This window comes from Chrysemys picta, chromosome 6 (genome assembly GCF_011386835.1).
Source record: "Chrysemys picta bellii isolate R12L10 chromosome 6, ASM1138683v2, whole genome shotgun sequence".
Lineage (NCBI taxonomy): Eukaryota > Metazoa > Chordata > Testudines > Emydidae > Chrysemys > Chrysemys picta.
In genome coordinates, this window is record NC_088796.1 from 6,372,529 (window position 1) to 6,395,083 (window position 22,555).

At 45.9% G+C, this 22,555-nt stretch overlaps 1 protein-coding gene across 15 annotated transcripts in view; it reads right to left on the minus strand.

Moving 5' to 3' along the window:
- CELF4 (CUGBP Elav-like family member 4) overlaps positions 1-22,555 on the minus strand; it is an 874,489-nt gene that overhangs the window by 87,259 nt on the left and 764,675 nt on the right. For all 15 annotated transcript variants that reach the window (XR_010602081.1, XM_005296185.5, XM_065598684.1 and 12 more), the window contains exon 8: positions 13,201-13,350. Coding sequence is in view for 14 of the 15 variants with exons in the window: in XM_005296185.5 (XP_005296242.2) it covers positions 13,201-13,350 (150 nt within the window). In the remaining variant the exon portion in view is untranslated. The remainder of the gene's footprint in view (positions 1-13,200; positions 13,351-22,555) is intronic.

The following is a 22,555-nucleotide window of genomic DNA, read 5'->3' on the forward strand; positions in this document are numbered from 1 at the left end:
CCCTTCCCTGTCTCCTTTCTCTGAGAATGGAGGTGTGGCTGCAGGCAAGGGCTCAGATGGCGCAGTCGACGTGGCGATCTCGCAAGAAAGTCTGGTTGCCCTTGCTAAGGCGAGACACTGAATGTGTGATAGGGAGGAGTACGGGCCGGCTCTTATTGGCCCACTGAATTTTGGGAGAATGCTGTAGCGGCCCCGTGTGTCGCCCTTCCCATCTGATTTGAGCCGAAGTGTCGAAGAACAATATTAACCCTAATGGAGGTCTTCCTAGTTGACTCGCCTCACCAAGGCTTGGGACAAGGGCAGAGGCAAGTTGCACATATCTTAGAGGGTAGAAACGGACTCTGGCCAGCTCTCAGAGTGAGTTTGAAGGATATCTTTGACTGGTTGGGCTGCAAGAATGGGTCATGTGGGTAAAGGCTTAGAGCAGGGACTGGTGTCAAGATTTACGGGAACCAACTTTACCACAGACTGACTGAGGACAAGTCTCTAGGATGGGTCTACACTAAGATGTAAGGCCAGGGTTAGCAGAGCTTGAGTTCGCAGACCCAGGTTGGATAACCTAGGGCTTGAGCATCTACACTCATTTATAACCCCATTTTAGGAATTGCTGAACCTTGGGTCCCAACTGGGGGCTCCAGTGTCTACACTGCATTATGGGGGCCCAACTCCAACCACCCATATAGCAGCCTTCCACGCGCCCTCCCAAAATGTGGCCACTTTAGCCCTTTGTTCGTGGTGCAGTGTAGGAAAACTTCTTGACTGCCCACCAAACTTGACTGTCCAGGGGACAAAGAAAGTCGGCTCGTGGGATCCTTTTGGTGGACTCCCAGAGCACGAGTCCAGTGGGGCTGTGTCTACACTGCAAAGCAATAGGGCTGGAACCCTGGATCCCAGCTTGACTCAGGCTCAGGCCCGTGGGGTCTTTGGGACCCTGAGTCCAAGCCCCAGGTTAGCACGATTTATATGTAGACAGAATGGGGGTTAGGCTTGAAGCTAAGTTCAAATCCGGAGCTTACATCGCAGTAAGTGCATACAGTCCACTGTAGTCTTAAACTATGCTTCTGCACATGTTTTTGCTCAACCCTCCTACCATCCACACACAACCTTCAAGAACATGCTAGTTTGTGCTTTGAACCCACGCTCAACTACATGGCTGAAGGTAGGGTTAAAGCCTGAGCTGTGCTTTAGCTTGGGCTGGAACCATCCCATTTTGCAGTGAGGACACAGGCAAGATCACGCGAGTGCTGATGGTCCTCCACTGCCTTCCCACAATTCCCCCTGAGGGAACAGACAAGTTCTCCTGTAATTGTCAGAATTGCCTGGGAAAGAATCCTACAGTGTTTCAGCATAAAGAACCAAGGGCTATGCCCCCAGGTATGCCCCGGGCGAGTACAGAGGACACAGTTGTGGGGCTATGCTTAGCTGTGGAGACGCTCACACCTGGGCTAAGGTAACCTGAGCGCTCAGCTGCAGGTTTCGATCACCCAGGCTAATGGTGCAGTGTGGAAGTACCCTTAATTTATACATGCCTGAGTTTATCTATACGTAAAATGGGTAAGTACTGTGTTATCACAACATTCATCTCCCCTTCCAAATATAGTTTAGTCCATGCCTTGAGTGCTAGGTGAAACCTCCCAGTAATAACAAAGCTTTGTGACCACCAGACAATGGGGGAGGGGGGGATAGCTCAGTAGTTTGAGCATTGGCCTGCTAAACCCAGGGTTGTGAGTTTAATTCTTGAGGGGGCCACTTAGGGATCTGGGGCAAAATCAGTACTTGGTCCTGCTAGTGAAGGCAGGGGGCTGGACTCAATGACTTTTCAAGGTCCCTTCCAGTTCTAGGAGATGGGATATCTCCATTTATTTATTTATTTTTATAGATCTCAAGGGGCCAATTACAACACCCTCTCCCCTTCTGTGTGCTGGATAAATATTTGGAGTACAGCTAGCTGGAAACATTTTTTTTGTCGGAATTTGCTAATGAATCAAAATAGAAGCACTTTGCAGAGATGGTTCAGTTCTGACAACATTCCTTCAGACACCAGGCAAAGCTCTGATACAACCTGCCGTCATGCCCAGCTCTTATGCTTCCTCTTATGCGGGCTTCCCTGGGTTGGGGACCCCAGAGCTTCCAGGGTCTGTGGGTCCAGGGCAGCTGGCCAGGGACCCTACGTCTCCATCCCCTTTCACAGAGAACTTTGAAATTTGTAGTTTTCGTTCCTAATCGGAACAAAACCAGATTTCGAGCTCCCTAAATCCTCAGCTCTATGGAATTATTTTTCTCTGCCCTACTCTAATCTGGAGCCTCCTTTTATAAACGTTCTAAGGCACAGAGAGGCTCACGATGGCCGGCTCTTGCAGAGATGACAAACTCTGGCAGCCTTACGGAATCTCATCCTCATCTCTGACAATCAGACTTTGTCCACTACCACACAACCACTCAGTGGCAGAGCTAGGAACAGAAGCAGGCTTCCGGACTCCGGTCTCCAGCATCCGTGGGAAGCCCACGTAGTTTATAAGCCACATTCTCATCATCAGGGCCAAGGTAATCCGCTTAGGAAACTTAATTTTAAATTACTTTTAACCTTTTAAGATTAAATATTAAAAAACGGCAACATGTTTTATTTAAAGGGTTTGGAACAACAGGCCCCTAAATGCAGCTCTGGGCCCTCCCACGCAAAGCTTTTAGAGCTTGTAATTTCCCTCCGCCTTTAGGAGACTTGTCACATGGGCGTTATCTAACCGTGAAGCTGTGGGTTTCTCACTTGATGCTGATCTCTCCACAGATCACGTGGAGAATTCCCCCTGCCCTGGAACGTTACTGACAGGTAAGGAAGATACAGGAATCTAATGCTTTTGCCTTACTGCTGGCACCTGGGCATAAACTCCCATTCTGTACAGAGCTTCCAGGCGGGGCGTGGTGTCACGGTGAGAGCCAATGCCCTGTAGCTCCACACTAGCAAAGAGACCTGCAGGGAGGCAACACTCCAGCAGCTTGGGGCTCTGGGAACCATAAAACCAGCTTCATTCTGAACCTCATTCCTTGCCCAGACCCCTGGGAAAAGACGATGAAGGCTGAAGATCGGTAGTGTAATGATTCCCCTGGCTGAATCCTAATCTGTGGGGTTGAACCTCTGCCTGGTGGATCTGAAAGCTTCTACTGCTTGAGCTAAAGGACCCGGCTTCCTTCGCTCAAAAGCTGTAGCAGATTCATAAAGCTCTCAGCCCAGACTAGGCACTAGAGGGAGACAGAGCCATGCTGTGTTAATGTGTGTTGCAGACAGCGTGGATCTCAAGTCACCTATAAGTGAAATGAAACAGGAGTTAGGATTTAAGATGGGCCCGAGCCACACAGTTGAGATCCAGATCCAAACTTTCCCAGAGTTTGGTTGTGTTTGGATCCTGGGTTTTGGCTGGGTTCATATCTCTAGCTAGAATTCAAAGCGAAGGGGATGTCTGAATTAATTCTCGGTGTCCTAACCTAGAAGTGTGTGCAGGGATATGTTTTATCACTCTCCACATACATGCCCATTAACACACGATCCACATTTTACAGGGGCTAGCCCCAGGGCATCCAGCATCCTTTCGTACTGGCAAGGCTCAGCTGTGGTAATGGAAGAGCGCTGTTGATTTGTGGCGTTTCCCCTTCCCTTTCTGCATAGACCCACTTCTCTTTTCTGTAGCACTATCGTCTCCTTTAAAACCAAACTTAAGCTGAAGTGAGCATGGTGCCAGGCATTGGACCGACAGCACTGGAAAATGAGAGGCCAAATTCAGAGATGTTGCACCCAGAAGTGTAAGTTAGACACCCTTGCAAACAAATTCCCTTGCTGTCAGACTCGCATAGCTCTTACACCCATTCTGCCGCTGTGCCAGGGCGACTAAGGTGGTGTCACTTACAGGCTGAGGCTCTGGAAGACGGTGTCAGAACAGGAGAGAGGCTACTGTTTACAGCTGATCTCAAAAGGCCAGATTGCTGGCGGAGGTCGCTTTCGCTCGGCTGAAGCCTCTAGACCTATGTTGATGTACAGTGGCTGAGGATCCGGCCCAGTCAATGCAAGAGAAAGGTGCACTTTGCAAACAGATGTTAGTAGTAACTTTGGCTGGCAGCTCAGGGCAAGAGCCTTATCCCTGGACAGGAGACTGAGGGAAGAAGATTGCCTCTATATTAATTTGATCATTTCCATATCTCTACGGGAAAAGTCCTGCTCAGATACAATCATCTCTTTGCAAGATGACCCTGGCCAAGATGACACAAGGTGACCACAGCAGATAACCTTCCATAAACCTGGAGACATAAAGCAAGCCAATGACCTACTTTACGACCATAAATATAAATTTAACGAAGGCAGCACTTATTCATTAGGCAGAAGTCAAGAAACGACTCCCAAGTCCTTCAAAGAAGTAGATCCATTAATGTCACTTTCTGAATCCTCTGCCCAATGCCAAAAAAACCCAAGGATGACTTCCCAAAGTCAGCATGAAATCCCAGCACTTTAAAATAAAGGCCAGGAAGCTTTCATACCAGTGTAACGTTTATCTGCTTTTTAAAGGGACACCCAGCTGCTTTTAGGCCCAATATTTAGCTTCCCTAGGAACATACGGGGATGATGATTACAGAATCTAAAAAGTTTTCTTAAAAAGAAATTCAGTGAAAATAGTGCTTTGAAAAAGATGTAATAAATATCCCATTCCTCCCGGGACATCAGTAACTCAAACACAACAGCTGCAAGTTAGCCAGTGTCTCGGTAACCAAAAGGTGAAACTGACTACATACAAAAAGGGCTGGATTCTGCTCTCTTATATAGCAGGGTAAATCAGCAGGAGCTGAACTGAAGTCAATCGAGTTACACAGGTGCAGATGAGACGATGAAGATTAGGGACTGATCCAGCTCCCATTGAAGTTAATAGGAGTCTCTCCATTTTCTTCAGTGGGATTTGGATTGGGCCCTGAGGTCCAAAGTCTCCAGAGTATTGTAGTTTCACTGTCCCAGCTCAGGTTTAAACACATGCAGCATACAGGCTGCCAAGCAACTGTTATTGCTGAAATCCATTCAGTTTGATTTAAGCGAGGTCTTTGCTCCTGTGAGGTGCGGAGCCGAACTCAGCAAAGAACGGATTTTTCAGTTCATAGAATCATAGAATATCAGGGTTGGAAGGGACCTCAAGAGGTCATCTAGTCCAACCCCCTGCTCAAAGCAGGACCAATTCCCAACTAAATCATCCCAGCCAGGGCTTTGTCAAGCCGGGCCTTAAAAACCTCCAAGGAAGGAGATTCCACCACCTCCCTAGGTAACGCATTCCAGTGCTTCACCACCCTCCTAGTGAAATAGTGTTTCCTAATATCCAACCTGGACCTCCCCCACTGCAACTTGAGACCATTGCTCCTTGTTCTGTCATCTGCCACCATTGAGAACAGCCGAGCTCCATCCTCTTTGGAACCCCCCTTCAGGTAGTTGAAGGCTGCTATCAAATCCCCCCTCATTCTTCTCTTCTGGAGACGAAACAATCCCAGTTCCCTCAGCCTCGCCTCATAAGTCATGTGCTCCAGACCCCTAATAATTTTTGTTGCCCTCCGCTGGACTGAATTGAACTATCTGAAAAAAAATTTGGTTTAGTTCAAAATGAACTGAGGTCCCCCCCACCCCAAAATGAAAAAAAAAAAGGTTTTGAGTGGAATGAAACATTTTGTTTCACCCCAAACGATCCCCCCTCCCCTTTGTTTCATTTTGGGATTTTTTGGTTTTTTTCCCACACTTTTTGGGGGGGATTGTTATAAATTAGCTACCTATCTATATGAAATGCTGTTGCCAAACAAAAAGTCATGTTTCATTTCAATAGGGCTAAAATGAATCATTTTGACTTAAAAAAAATCCTGTTCTGTTTTTGTCTGAGACTATTTGCTGAATTCAACCTGAACTGATGAAGTTTTTCTGCCCCGAAAAATTCATTTTTCAATGAATTTACTATTTCTCAAAAAAAAAAAAAATTCCCCTCAGGTCTCCCTAATAGAGCCAGTGATTTCACTTCCATGGATCTAGGGCAACTTTCTCTGATCTCACCGTTCTCTGCCTCAAAATGGTCAACAACAGCCAAGCACCAGGAATTCATTTCATTCAATCTGTTTTTCTGTGCTTTGCACTATCATTCCTTATCTATATTATGAGGTGCTATCGCCTCAGTCTGCGGCTTTGGGACCTTTTGTACAGCCTTGTAGAAACTTGTCAAATAACTCAGCGAGTGGAGCTAAGACAGTGTCACCTCTCACAGGGTTCTAGAGGGGTGGATACTGAAAGTGTGTATTTGGGGTTGAGTATGGTGAAGCATGCGGGTAGGGTCAGAAAAGCAGGCCACACTGTTACCCGCTTTTCAGTTGAGAAGGAAATAAAATTATCACAAAAAGAAAACCCTCTGCAAGGTCAGGATCAAAATAAATAAATAAATAAACGAGTGGGAGGACTCTAGTCACCTTCTCCTTAAATCCAATTTAAATCACTCTCTACAGCCCTAATCTATATCCATAATTATATCATTTCGTACAACAAGCTTGCGAGAGGTCTTAAGAAATTTATGTAGATTAAAATTCATGGGTGCCATAGTACGGATTCCATATTATTAAGATTGATTAGGACAGCTGATGCTGTGATTAAAGAAGCCAGCGTTTACTGTTGTAATTAATTAGGTATTCAGACACAACAATAACTGCAATAACAGAAAGAATGTGCTGATCCGGCAGAAAACAGCGACCGATCCTGTGCTCTGTGGTCTCGTTTCGCCTTACAGGGGCAGGCTGCCATGCTGTCAAAGGCATGCTATCCCATCCTCCATGTCCGCCACACTACGAAACTCCTCACAAGACCCAGGGGACCTGTTCTTTTGCTTCTCTCCTGCAGGGCTGAGAATCCCTGTCCCTATTCACATGGCAAGTTCAGAGGATGTTCATGTATGTTCAGAGTAGAAAAACGAAGGGGTAAGAGGCTCCCACCTGCTCTAAATTTATATAACTTGCCTCTGGGAATTCTTATCTTTACTCGCCGTTTGACTTATGGCAAAGCCTGCGTGCCCCAACTGAGATCAGGGCCCCGCTGTGCAAGGTGGTTTTCAAACACACCGTGAGCCCCAAAGAGCTTCCACGCTAATCCGACACAGGGGAAACAGAGGCATGGACAGTTGAAGTGACGTGCCCAAGGTCACGCAGCAGGTCAGTAGCAAAGCCAGGGATAGAGCCCAAGTCTCCTGATATATTATTATTTATTTAAAATATACGTATATTGTGGTAGCTCCCAGAGGCTAGCCAGTTTGAATCCCTGTTGTGATAGGTGCTGTACAAACAGAGAGCAAACGGCAGTCTCAGCCCTACAGGGTCTGTCTACACAGCCGGCGGCAGGAGCCTCTGACCGTGGGTCGACAGATTTGAGTAGGCGGGGCTTGCACTACAAGGCTAAAAATGACAGTGTGGCTCGGGCTATACAGCAGAGTTATTAGTAACAGAGGAGAGGGATTAATGGTCACTCCCCGAGGCCAACTTCTACTGTCCATTACGTGGCATCAATCCAGAGTAATTCCACTAGGGTCACAGGCTGCTAGTGGTGCAACAGAGAACAGAAGCTAGCCCATAAAGTGATCAGTATCTTTCTTATTCCATTTCTTACGCGCCTGTAAATGAGGCACTGAGCCCTCAGCTCTCATCTCAGCTGGTACAAGGCCTTGCCGGCCGACTGCAGTCCCTGTCACCACTGTTAACCCGGAGCCGGTGAACACGCTGCGGTCGCTGTGACGTTGCTCACAATCTCGTGGCACAAAGGATTAGGCTTGTGCTCCTGCTATATGTGTGACACACTGCTGTGTTCAATGGCGCTCTGAACTGAGACGCCGAAAGGCCAAAGGGCCGGCAGATAAACCAGCGCAATTCCCCAAATGGCCTGAGATGAGCGTAAAGGGAAGGAAAATATTTGTTCCCTGGACAGAATCCCTAACTGTGAGAGAACTCAGAACAGGGAGAGAATTCTGGCCAGGCTTGGCGGGGCTGAGAGCAGGGCAAGCTTGCCTGCAGCTGACAGATCTGCAGGGGTATTGCATGGGATCCGTTGGTAGGTCACAACAGCACAGTGTAGAGCAGATGTAGGCACGGAGGCTGAGCACATACCCTTGACAAGCAGTGATAGGTGCACTCACGTTGCCTAATTTCAAAACCCTCTCAAACACGGTGGGTTCAAAAGTTCGACCTGAACTTGAATGATATTGGGTTCCTGTCCTCCGCCTGCCCGGGGGGAGAGAATGGGAAAAAGGAGCCAGGGAGGAGAGAGAAAAAGAAAGAGGTTTTCTTTTCAGCTGTGTGTGCTGCACCTACTGTGACTGCACTCTTTTGGTTTTGTTTTGAAGTTTTTATTTAATAAAAACGAACAGATTAAAAAATCCAATGAAAAAGAAAAGGAAGACAATTACCTAATGCCTTTGTGTTTCAAAGATTGGGGTTTTTTGGTGCAATCATAGAATATCAGGGTTGGAAGGGACCTCAGGAGGTCATCTAGTCCAACTCCCTGCTCAAAGCAGGACCAATCCCCAGACAGATTTTTGCCCCAGATCCCTAAAGGACTCCCTCATGGATTGAACTCATAACCCTGCGTTTAGCAAGCCAATGCTCAAACCACTGAGCTATCCCTCCCCCCTACTTTAGGTGTGACAGACAGAGGGGGTATCTGGGGATAGATCGCTAGATAGCTAGACAGAGGGGGTGTCTGGGGATAGATAGATAGATAGATAGATAGATAGATAGATAGATAGAAAGAGGGGGTGTCTGGGGATGGAGAGATAGATAGATAGTGTGCATGGGGATAGATAGATAGCGGGGGTGTCTGGGGATAGATAGATAGATAGTGTGTATGGGGATAGATAGATAGATAGAGGGGGTGTTTGGGGATGGATAGATAGATAGAGGGAGTGCCTGGGGATAGCTACATAGCTAGATAGAGGGAGTGTCTGGGGATAGATAGATAGATAGATAGATAGATAGATGGAGGGGGTGTATGGGGATAGATAGATAGATAGATAGATAGATAAAGGGGTGTCTGGGGATAGATAGATGGTGTGCATGGGGATAGATAGATAGATAGAGGGGGTGTCTGGGGATAGATAGCTAGATAGATAGATAGATGGGGGGTATGGGGATATATAAATAGAGGGAGTGTCTGGGGATGGATGGATAGATAGATAGATAGATAGGCTTCATGATTAATGGAATTTACATTGATTCTGACACTCCGGACCATATGTGTCTAAAGATAGCAGTTGTTCTCTGTTTTGCTATTTTCATGCAAGGAAGGCAGTGGGTCAAATTCTGTCAGACGTTACAATGGTATAAACCCACAATGGAATTGTTCAGCGTTTACAGAAGAGTAACTGAGAGTTGAATTGGGTCACAAAGTGCTATATACGCTGTGCTGCTAAATAAATAAATAATAATAAATGTTCCTGGACATTTTTGTGCCAGACTTATACTGTAAAGCAGAGGCTGGTGAAAGCTGGGTGGGGAGATGTTGTTTGGGGCATAGAACCACAGGGCCAATATCAGATATTTCAGGGGAGGGTGCAAGTTGTCTCTTAATGGACAATGGTAGAATAAGCTGCTAAACACTGAAAGTTTCTTCCTAACCTAGGCAGTTGATTTCTAGCATGAGGGTTTGTGTCCTTCATACGTTTTTATCCAGTCTAATATAATCGTAGATGTTCTCATTATCCATATAAGTGTCTAATCCTCTTTTGAGTCCTGCTAAGCTCTTGGCCTCAATAATACCTCGTGGCAATGACTAAAGTTTTGGAATTTGCACAGAGCCTGAGACAGGTACAGAGAGGAAGTTGGAATCGATACACACAATAAAATAAATCAATCCTATTTTGGGAATGCTTGGGATCCAGGCTTGTTCTCTGGGCCCATCTCAAGCTGGGACAAGAAGCACTGAAACAGTAGGCTAGGATTTGACCCATTGAGATCTCTGGAGAAACGTCTGATTGACTTCAATGAGAGCAGAGTTAGGCAAAGGCTGACTGGTAATATGTGGCAATTTCCATAGCAAAGAGGTCCACAGAGCACAGATAGTGTTCAAAGTTTTCCCAAATTGTATTGTTTGTATGTCGTCCTCACCAGCTGCGTTTGGGCAGCCTGAGAGCGATTTTGGTTTCTGCAATATCTCCAGCCGAAAATATTTTCATCTTTTAAATAGGGCTGGTGGGAAAACAAGAAGTCAGTTTCGTGAAAAATGTGCAGGTTTTGGAATGTGATTTCTTTCCCCATTGGAATGAAACTGAGACCTTTTGAAATATTTTAGTAAAAAAGAAACAAACAAACAAAAAAATAACTCTCTCTCACTCACTGTCCCCTGATTTGACCAGAAATTCCATCTGGAGCTGAGAAATCCATCCCAATGAAAGTTTCATGGACACTGATATGTTTCTGTGAAACGTTTCGGTTTTGATAAATGGGCATTTTCTGACGCAAAACGTTTTGTCGAAAAATTCCTGACCAGATCTAGCTTTAAGCTTTGGATTTTGTGAAACTAGGTTGAGTTCCAGAAAACTATTTTCCCTTAATAAAAACAACAAGGAGTCTGGTGGCACCTTAAAGACTAACAGATTTATTTGGGCATAAGCTTTCGTGGGTAAAAACCTCACTTCTTCAGGTTTTTACCCACGAAAGCTTATGCCCAAATAAATCTGTTAGTCTTTAAGGTGCCACCAGACTCCTTGTTGTTTTTGTAGATACAGACTAACATGGCTACCCCCTGATTCTATTTTCCCTTAATGTAAGCCCTGGGTTTTCCCAGGTAAAATAAATTAGAAATCTATTTCTCTAAGTAGCCAGAGGCCTGGGCTAGGCAAGCAGTAAAGATTCTGATTTGAAAGGAATTTTATCAGGGAATAAAACAATATTAATAAAAACCCTCCATCAAGCAGTTCTGCCATGGTTGATCACAAAGGCCTGATCCTGAAAACCTTCCTTGTTAGTCCAGTTGGACTAACATGGGGAATGGTGGTAGGATTGGACCCCTTAGCATTAATAACTCAAAAGGCTTAATCAAATCATTAGTCCAATTATTGAAGTTAAACGAAGGTGAATTTCACCCAGTACTACTAGGAATCGTAACTAAAAATGAGTGGCATGTGCTGCCTCAGATCTTAGGTGTTTGCGCAAACATTCCCTTTGCCTGGATTCACATACCTTGAGCTTCAGTTTGAGGGTTTGAATAAGCCCCCAAACTTACACAAAATTGGACAGATGCCATCAACTTTTCCCCAGTCTCACATCAAAACCATAACCAAGCTTGGAGACCTTTAGAACCTTTCCTAGGGCTTGGGCTGAGACTGGAGTTGGGAACGAGATCTGGAGGCAGACAGATTTCATGTAAGTGCGTACAGAAAGGTTTCCACTGCTCCAAACACGACAGTGACAGGACTACATAAATACACAGACTAGCTAAAATGAGCAGTTAGATAGCTAGATCACCTCACCAAACTATTTCAAAATGACATTTTGTTTTGAAATGTAGCTAGATTTAAGAAAGCCAAAAAACAACAACAAAAAGTGTGTGTGTGTGTGTGTGTGTGTGATAGAAAAACCAGAAAAAGGAACAAAATGAAGCCTCAAATGTTTTCATTTGACCCCAACTAAAAACATTTTTTGGATTTTTCAGTTCAGCCACCGAACTGAAATAACTGATTATCTGCTCAGCTCTGCGTCTATCACCTAAGACTTCTTCTCCCTCCAGCACATCAGTAAAGTTCCCTGCAAGGATAAGCTCACCTAGTCCAAGGGAATCGCTGAAATGGAAGGAGTGCTTTTTGCGTCGCATGAGGCAAGCTCATTGGCTGAAGTACTGACTCAGTGTTCAACTTTCTAACGGGCTAGATTAATCGCCACACACTCCAGGGTAAAACATTCCTACACCAGCTGGTGGTTAGCGTTAATTAGTAACATTTATTTAAATCATTTTTTTATTGTGTATAAAATGGCAAGAAATGCCGTCCCATCAAATATGCAGCTTAAAGAGGGATGGATGGTTATGGTGAGATAACCTCACCTCAGAAAAATCTAGGTGCACAGGTGGGCCTCGTGAGATGTTGCTGCATCCTTGGCTTGGATGTGCCTAATAAAACACCACCTCACAACTGGCACCCTTTGTGTCAGCCATAGCAAACAGGCCACAGGCTGAATGCCTATGGAAACTGGTCTAATGCCTCAGTCTTAGAGGCAGTCTCTCCAGTGCAGGGTTGAGCCATATTTGTGGTGTGGAGCTGGACCTGTTCTGTGGATACAGAAAGGATTTCAGTCTCCAGGGCTGTGAAGTGAGTTGAGCAGGGATACGGCTAGTGAGTCAGTGAACGGGACTGATCCACCAAGTGAAAGGCCTCACGTAGGCCACTGCTACAGCACATGGGTTGCAACTAGGACCGATGAGAGCGGGGTGGGGGGAAGCCGGTACAAATTACTGGGACCCGGCAGTCCGGAAGGGGGCCCGGGGCCTGGCTTCCCACCTCCCCCCATTGCCTTACCGGGGCCCGGCGGTCCGGAAGGGGGCCCGGCTTCCCTGGTTTCCCCCACCTCTCGTCAGACCTGTTTAGCTGGTCCGCCCTTACTGGGGGGCCCCAAAATAATTTTTTCACCGGGGCCCGAACCCGCTTTCGGCGGCCCTGGTTGCAACACGAAATGGACAGGGCAGACTAGCTGAATGCAAATCCCATCCCATCCCATCCCATCAAGACAGACTCCCATAGTGTCCTCCTTCCACAGTCACTCTTCTGCCCATAACCGAATTCAGGGAGGAGATCCGGAAGTGTGGGCAGTAAGAGACGTAGCTGATGACCATCAGCTGAGCTAGGCTCAGCACAGATCCTACAAGATCATCCAGGAACAAGCCCCCTTTTGGTACACCTGGGAGATCGACCACACATGCACCATGTTGGTTTCAGCTTGACCTGGCCGCACGTATGTGCAGGGTGGACACATGTGCCTGGGGCCGGCTTACCAGGTGAGATTTCCTGACCTTAGTGTCCAGCTACAAGATAGCTCCCATGGCAGAGAGAAACACACTGGAGCAGGATATTGTCGCTCAGAGAGAGAGGACATATCAGATAAAGTTCTCAAGACTGGACCATCTTAATAGGATGGAAACCAACTGGGTCTGAGAATCGGGATGGTTTGGCTTACCTGGATAAGGGTGGATGCCATTAGCGAACACAGCTTCTGCGGTGGGCTGCCCATTAGCCTGCGGTGGGAGGCCTGTGAAACCATTCACCCCAATTGGGGACGGGATGCTAGGCACAGCCGGTGCAGTGATGCCAGGAGGTGTGCTCCCACCTACAGGAAGGAAGTAAACAGAGGGGGGGAAAAACAGCTTTAGGATGATGAATTCCACAGGTGGTGACCAGACACAGCAAACGCGGATACTACGGTGACGAACACCAGCGGGACGCCTATAGATAACAAAATGAATAAAGGTCAAAATCATCTCACAATGCAATGGACAGTTTGCACCATCACGGGTAAGACTGTGCAACAGTTGCTCATGTTGGGGAGCGCGTAACAGGAGAAAGGTTTGCCCGGGCTTGTTTAACCCCAGGAGTGGGCTTTTCCTCCAGTGATCACAACCTTTAAACTAGATCCTCAGCTGGTGTCAACTGGCATAGCTCCCATGATGCTAAGGTCTGGCCTAATTTATTGGCAAACTATCAAGGCATTTTTTTTCTAACCATTGTTTGGCCTCAGAGGAGAATTCTGAGTCCCACCTTCATCAAGCATCTCATGTCATTTTGGTTTTAGTCTTGGAGATGTCAGCCTTCTGATCTTATTGAATCCAATGACTGGCCTACGGGCATGGCTATCACATGGCCTGCCTCTGAACTAGTAAGCTCTCCAGTTTCAGAATACGCTGAGTAGATGGCTAGTCCAAGAAGGAAAAAAGAACAGCTACAGTTTGTAGCATCGTAACAGTTACCCCCACAAGGACAGCATTTAATTGGTGCCGTTTCACCCAACCCTGCCATGCACCTTGCAGTTCTGGCTGCACTGAGAGGGGCAGACAGACCAATGGCTAAATTCAGGGGTGAGTCTTGCGTGCTGCCTACATTAGAGAAATAGGTGTACCAGTGATGAGCCCAAAGTGGCTATGCGGCACCTATGTAAAACAAATTCAACACTGCTAAGATTTAATTTAGTAATTTAACAGAATAAAATGCATGGTTCCCATCTCTTCTTGACATCAGTGCGTCAGTGTGTTTGCACCAGATTGCTAATGGAGACAGGACCTAAGGAAGTCCAGGAGGAGTTTAAATTTCAGCAGCCCCCCGCAACATGTAAATTACTCCAGCAGACGCCTTCCAGACTTAGCGAGACTCACACCCACTTAATGTGACCAGGTGGGTGAAGTAATGTCTTTTACCTCTGAAAAAGAGCTCTGTGTGGCTTGAAAGCCTGTCTCGCTCTCTGCAATGTACATTGGCCAAACCAGACAGTCTCTACGCAATAGAATAAATGGACACAAATCTGACATCAGGAATCATAACATTCAAAAACCAGTAGGAGAACACTTCAACTGCTCTGGTCACTCAATAACAGATCTAAAAGTGGCAATTCTTCAACAACAAAAAATTCAAAAACAGACTCCAACGTGAAGCTGCAGAACTGGAATTAATTTGCAAACTGGATACCATCAGATTAGGCCTGAATAAAGACTGGGAGTGGTTGGGTCATTACTAAACCTAAACTTAATTTCCCCCATTCTAATTTCTCTCTACTGTTACTCAGACCTTCTTGTCAACTGTCTGTAATGGGCCACTCTCTTATCACTTCAAAAGCTATTTCTCCTCCCTTAGTATCCTGCTGTTAATTGATTTATCTCGTTAGACAGATCTCCCACTTGGTAAAGCAACCCCCATCCTTTCATGTATTTATACCTGCTCCTGTATTTTTCACTTCATGCATCCGATGAAGTGGGTTCTAGCCCACGAAAGCTTATGCCCAAATAAATGTGTTAGTCTCTAAGGTGCCACAAGGACTCCTCGTTAAAAGATGTTCCCTCACCCACCTTGTCTCTCTAATATCCTGGGACCAACATGGCTACTGCGATATTGCATACCCACTTAATGTGTCATTCACACCTCCCTTTGTATAGATTCCAAGGCCAGAAGGGACGATTAGATTATCACGTCTGACCTCCAGTATAGCGCATGCCAGAGAACTTCCCCAAACTACTTCCTTTTGAACTAGAGCATATATTTTTTTATTAAATATATTATATCTGAATTAGGCCATTGACTCTAATGGTATGTAAGAGGCTTTAACTCATGCACCACATGTAATTTGCACCGGTGTAGACATTCTTACACAGCAGTAGGTGGGAATAAGTAGGGCTAACAGAGTGTAATTGAGTCTAGTTCCCTCTGCCTCAGTCATCACGTCTGAATTTATTATCATGGTATTTTATTAAGGCAACGCTTAGAGGTCTCATCTGAGACCAGGGCCCAGTGGTGCTGGTCACTGCATAGACCCATAGTAAGAAGACCCGAAGATTTTACAAAATAAATAGAGAAAGGGTGAGAGGGGAAACTGAGGCACAGAGAGACGACACGACTTGCCCACGGTCATGCAGCAGAGACAGGAACAGCACTCATCTCCCCAGAGCTGCAATCCAGTGCCGTAATCACTAGAGAACCCTGGCTCTGGGAAGCTGATCTCCTAGCTAAAGCGATAACCATCCACCCAGCAGCCATACTCTGACAGAGGCTCCTTGCATGTTCTCAGGAGACCTTAGGTACAATTCCACCACCAAAGTGCGGTGAAAGTTGGGGTGGGCTCCCTGCTTCTGACAGAGACACCCTCTATTGCACCCCTGCCAGAGGTGGCTCATTACAAATATTTCTGAAAAGCCATTTTCTTTTTGCTTTTGGAAGGGATCAGCTTGTCCGGGTGGCAGGTATTTTCCAAATATTTCCCGGGGCAAGAGTGATTGGTTAATCAGTTCTCTGGCTGGCTAGCAGTGATTTCAGCAGAGGAAGTGTCTGCATGAATTTCAACTGAAGATTCCTACAAGCAAGTGGAGGGAAGATGTTGTTTTAGACTCAGCAGACTGCATAGATTTGGTGATCAAAGACTCTAACTGAGACGACAAAATCTAAGCTTTTGGGAACTCTCCGTTTCTCTTACTGTACTTCTGTGGGGACTGAACTGTTCAGATTTTAATTTGTTTCCTTTATTTATGTTTATAACTGTGAAGGTAATGTCTGTGGGTTATAAAATAGTCATGTCATGCTGTAAAAATTAGATTATTTGTTTCTTTATCATAAGATTTGATAAAGTTATTTAATTAAATTCATGTCTTTAGTTCCTTCTGGGACTTGAATGTGGGGAGGCTGACCCTGTGCCATCCTTGCTGAAAATCCATAGAGACTGAACTCTGGGTCTCCAGCGACTTTCTATGGGAGTTGGGTTTTTTTTTTAAGGCACTGGAGATGGGAAACAAAGTGAACTCTAGCCCACCCAAATGTTACGCAGACACTCCGCTTTCGCTATAGCATAGTGGATGCTATTTCAGTGCCTTCCCGCTGCCCAGAACGGACACGTTGCTTCTTCTCCTTTGCTTCAGATGTCGCTGGCCTGAAGAAATTCCCTCTATGCAGTATGCGGGGCCCAGGGAACAAGAGGTGACATCCTGAGGTTCAAGGGCAGTACTCTTTGCACACAGCGTCAGTCTGAATGTCACAGAGACTAGTTAGCATTTCAGTCGCTTTTCCTGATCTCTCCTCTATTTGCATAGGAAATGTGATTTCTTTACTTAAAATTGCAGTGAGGATTTTTTTGTTGTTGAGGTTTATTCCCCTCAATGCTTTAATTTTCCTTTGCATAAACCCAGTGGGGCCGGATCCCGAGCTGGAGTAAGTCAGCGTAGCGCCGCTGAAGTGAGTGGAAGGAAACCACTTCACACCAGTGGAGGATTTGGTCCTATATTTGGAAATATTTTAATGCGATTATACAGATGATGTGAGAGATGCAAAACTCACATAGAGCAAACAGTAGAAAGGTTGGGCGGGGGGGGAGGCAGGGAGGAATAAATGGCAAATTCTGTCCAGCAGGGTGATCTTAAGTCCAAGGCCACAAGGCTCAAGATGGAGCACTGCTATCTAGTTATCTACCATGCTAGTGTAACACTGACAGACCCCAGTTGTCGGTGGGTGGGACTGAACCTGGGATCTCTGGAGCTAAATGCTTGAGCCTCTACTACATGAGCTAAAAGCCACATGGCTGTTAGCTAAGGCTGTAGCAGATTCATTAATCTCTCTCTAAGTGGTCTTGGTGCCACTCGAGGGGCCAGAGCACCACACCCAGGAGGTGCGTGGGTTACAGTAGCTACATTAGCAGTACCATTGGCAGACAGAAAACTAGATGGAGGAGCACATATGGCAGTAGATGGATAGATGTATGTCTCTGTTTTCTCTCCCAGCCTTTGCCTGTCTTGCCTATTCAGACAGCAACCTGTGTGGGGTCGGGACTAGGTGTCTACACAGCGCCTAAAACAATGGGACCCTTGAGCTCAGTTGGGAAGTCTAAGGGCTACCATAATGCAGATAATAAATGATGATAATTAGAGCTGGTTGGTAATGTTCTGGCTGCCATCCCCACCATCTCCTGGGATCTCCGTCCTTCTTCATCCTAATCCTGAAAATGGACCTGACCAGACCAGGCCAGAGAGAGGGACCCAGATGGCATCACCACCTCCACCGGCTTCAGCTGATTCCCGAACACCACCTGGTATGTGAGACTTTCTCACCCCCACTTCCCGTGTGTCATTTTCCTTATTTCTTCTCTTTCCTAGCCTCCTTTTGCCCTCTCGCTAATAAGAATCTGGCTTAGCTGGTCAAGACTGTAGATTTTGCAACCCTGCTGAAAGCCGGTGACCAGAAAGAGGAAGTTAAATGCAATGCCCTAAGCCTGCTGCTGGTACAAGTTTGCCAGGACTCTGAGTGGCTGATAAGACCATGTGGGGTGCCTGTGTTTTCCAGCAGTGAGGTTGCAAATGAAAGCCAACACCAGAGACAGAAGGTGCATTTTCTATCTTTGCTGTTCTCTTCTTTCCCCTTTTGTGTGCGTTTGTCTTGCTGTGTCTTCTTGGAAACGGGATTGAACAGTGGCAGTTACAGCATAGCTCCAGCCCATCTCAACTAACTTTTTCTCTTTTTGCCAAAAAGGATAGGTATTATCCTCTAAGAGATGAGACAGACAAGGTGGGGGAGGTGATATCTTTTATTGGCCCAACTTCTGTTGATGAAAGAGACAAGCTTTCAAGCAGGTCTCTTGTTTAGCTCAAAAGCTGGTCTCTTTCACCAACAGAAGTTGGTCCAATAAAAGATATTACCTCATCCACCTTGTCTCTCTAATATCCTGGGACCAACACGGCTACAACAACATTGCAAACATCTAACAGACTGTCAAACAAGAGTTTTTGCCTTTATAGACTCTCTCTGGCTAAAGAGAAAGGGAACAAGGGATGATGTTAAAAAGAAAGCCTTACTTAATGCTTTATATTTCAAATGCATTAACTGTTTCCCCTTCTTTTCTGTATCTTTAAGAAAAAGTTAAAATGATGTGTTTGCCATAGTACTAAGCAGGCTGAGGTCTTTGTGTACCAAACCCCAAATCTTGTTTAAAACTATTTAAAGTTGGACAGCTTCAGAGTCATGTTAACACCTTTGAGTCTCTGGCCCAATTTATTCCATCTAAATTGACACAACCGTTCCCCGGGCTGCCTATAGCCTGGAGACCCAGCTCCCCATTAGCCCACCCGGTAGGATTTTGCTTAGAATTTATCAAAATGAAATCTTTCGGTTTTTCAAAACCATTTTTCTCCAGGTTTCTGTTTCAAAATTTGCGGGTGGGATGGGAGGGGGTGTTTCAAATCAGAAAGAAAATAAAATGTTATAATTTCAAAATCTTCCCGGAAGCAGAATTCCTATTCTTCTCCTAATAACAGCAGCCACACCGATAATGCATGTTGGGTCTGCAGTACCTCCGGGGTGTGGTGGCTTGGATGTGAAAGTCGTCCTCTACATTTCTTCCTAGCAAGGTTTGTGCCGGTTACGCAGTGCTGTGTTACTGGGTGGGGACATTTCCAAAGCTAGGCTTGTCATAAATGAATATTAATTGGCTATTCATGAATGGAGATTTTCATGGGATGGTCTAGGTTTACTTGGTCTTGCCTCAGCACAAGGGGCTGGACTTGATGACCTCTTGAGGTCCCTTCCAGCCCTACATTTCTATGATTCTATGAATGGCTGTATAGGGTTTTCATGAACGGAGATACATAATCAGTGTGAAATTGGAGAACACCACAGTGGACTAGGCCCTAGAGTTGGAAATGTCTTCCCAAGGGTATACAGTATTACAGATGCTTGCACAGAAGTGGTGCAGGGATATATTTCATACACTGTAAATCATGGCAGACAAAGCATTTGGCTGTTATATTGGTATTTACACAACTAAGTTGCAGAACTCATTCATTTTCAAGCCTTATTGATATGCAAAAGAGCTTGTGTTCTTTTGTGTCAGGGCCACCATGCACCACACTGGATGGATTCAGTGCTTTTCAGGCCCTGAGAGCATTTGAATTCCAGGCGTTTGCTGTTTGACGCTCTCTCCGCTCCCACCAACACAAAACAAATCTAGCTAATGCAAATATGATAATCTTGTCAGCAGCGGGTTTAAAGGGTGCAGATATAATTAAGCCACTTTTCTATTTGGTTTTGCAGTAGCTCCATCGACTCGTTGTTTATATATTTACCGTTGTGTAAACACATATTTTGAAATGTATGGGGTAAGATTTCCAAGTCAAGCATTTCCTTGGCTTTCCGTAAGCCAGCTTGGAATGAGATTTTTTTTTTTTCTATAACAAGAGAAGCCAGGGGAGAGATAGGTAAGAAGGCCCTTGACTGAATCAATAACCGCTGACATTGTCCCCAGATGCAGCTGCAAGGAGATGTTAGAGCTTGTGTGAGCCAGTGGATTCTCACAGGCCCAGGGAGTTTGGCAGACAAATGTTAAGGCAACTTAGCTCTCCGCTAAGCCCCAAAGGTCCACCCTTCTGGGGTGTCTTGTCTTCTTTCTGCCACCGCACTTCTTCCAAGACAGCACACCCTAGCTTAGGTCTTAAACAGCATTCTCCTTCCTGCTCCAGCCAGGAAGGGGGCCCAGACTCACCCACCACCACCAGTCTCCAGCTGCCTCTCTTCTTTCCCCAATTTTTATCCCCCAGCAGGCTGGCCTGGCTCCAGGTCACTTGACTCTAGGGTGACCAGATGTCCCGATTTTATAGGACAGTCCCGATTTTTGGGTCTTTTTCTTATATAGGCTCCTATTACCCCCCACCCCCTGTCCCAATTTTTCACACTTGCTGTCTGGTCACCCTACTTGACTCCTCATTAGGTGATTTTGCTCATTGCCTCCATTGGGAGAGGCAGGCCAAAACTGGCACAGGTGCAGCTGAGCCCTCATGTCTCTTGAAGGGCCAGTTCACCCTGTGACCGGCTGCTGCTTCGAGGCCGGGTCAGGGCCTTGTCACCCCATGTCATTCTCAATCCTCGCTTGCCCACCGGCAGTCCCAGCTTTACTGCTTTTCCTTTGCATTCACACAGTGAGACTGTCATCGATCATGGCAGGGCTTCCCAGCCTTTCCAGTGCCAATCGGTCATTCAGAACTGGGTGCATCCCAGAATCCTTTGCGCAGCGCTTTCAGGGCAGCGCTGGGTTGCTTGGTGCCTTGACGATGACTCTGGGGGAGTTGGTACAATGGTTTACAGGGCACTCCTGGTGTCTGAGTTGCTGGAAATGGAAGGAAGCTCTCAACCCTCTTGGCCACCACAATTCACAGGCCGAGATTCCCTCTCTTGGGGGGTGATCTGTGTACTTTGGCCATGAGCAAAACCAGGCAGGCCAGATGCAGGACACCAGACAACACTGCATTCATTATCTCACCTCCTTCCACCTGTCCCCATTGCCCACCCCCTCAGGAGAACTATGGAGAACATTAAACCGATATTGTGCTTCGGCCCAGATTTCAAACAGCACCTGCAATTCCAACTGAAGTCAATGGGCACTGAAGGGCATCGGTACCTTTGAAAATATAAGGCACTTTTGCTAATAAGAGCTGGAGCTCTCAGGGAACTAGTCAGACCTCATGCTCCCAAGACCATGATTGCTGTGGGTACACTAGGCCGGTATGACAGAGCTGGCAGAGTAAATGCTATCCAAGGATGATGCCCCCATGAACCAGAGGATCTAATAAGCTAAAGTGCCTCTGGCTAGTCCTGTTATAACTACAGAGGGTCAAAAATTTACACTTAAAAGTGGCTTTTCAAATTATATGAAAATCTCTGAGCATTTTTTTTGGTCTATCTAGATACTTATCTGGCTGCCATTACCACAGTATCTGAGCACCTCTCAATCTTTAATGTATTTTTTCCTCACAATACTCCTAACAGGAGGACAGTGCTCGTGTGACCATAGTACAGATTGGAACTGAGGCACAGAGAGACCAGGTGACTTGACCAAGTTCACAGGAAGCATGTGGTAAAGCAAGGAATCGGCCCTTGGTCTCTCAAGTCCTAGGGTAGTGCCCTAGCCACTAGACAATCTTTTCTCTCCACCAGGGGAGAGTTCAGAATTATCAATTTTTTCATCAAAATGAAAAAAAAATAGTTTTGATTCAATTTTATTCAAATCTAAATGAAAGATGTTCGGGTTTCAGTTTCCTTTCCCCCGCCTTCTTTCCGGAGGAAAAAAGGGGAATGAAGGGAGTGGAAACCAAAAAAAAAAGAAAAAGAAAAAAGGAAACATTTTTTGTTTTGATTCAAATCAAGGTGAATAAAAATGTACATTGTAATTTCAATGAAAAACTCGGAAAATTACAGACCTAAAAAAACTGGTGTCACTTCTCTCCAAACTTTCCAGGGAATGTAGTTACTATTTGCCAACCAGATCTATTCTGGACAATGACAGCCTGCAAGGAGGCAAATGGAGACTACAACAGATATTGATCTCCATCGGAGATTTCTGGGAAGATGAATTCAGACTGGAACAGGTGCAGAGAAGGACTAATAGGAAAATCAGGGCGATGGAGGGCCTATCTGACAAGAGAAGACAAAGACCAGGGCTTGTTTAGTTTAGCAAAAAGAAGGCTGGGGGGGGGGTCTGATTGCCCTCTATAAATACATCTCGGGTAAATACCAGGGTGGAGGAAGAGCTGTTGAAACTAATGGACAATGTTGGCCCAAGAACAAATGGAGCTAAACTAGCCCTGGGTAAATAAAGAGTGGACATTAGAAGAAGGTTTCTAACCATCAGAGGGGAGAGGTTCTGGAACTGTCTCCCAATAGGAGCTGTGGAGGCAAACGACCTAACTGGTTTTAAGCTGGAGCTTGGTAACTTTATGAATGGCATTATGTGATGGGGTTGGCTGGACTTGCTGACTCACAGGATCCCTTCCAGACACTGCCAGGCCCTGCAAACACCTTCTGAT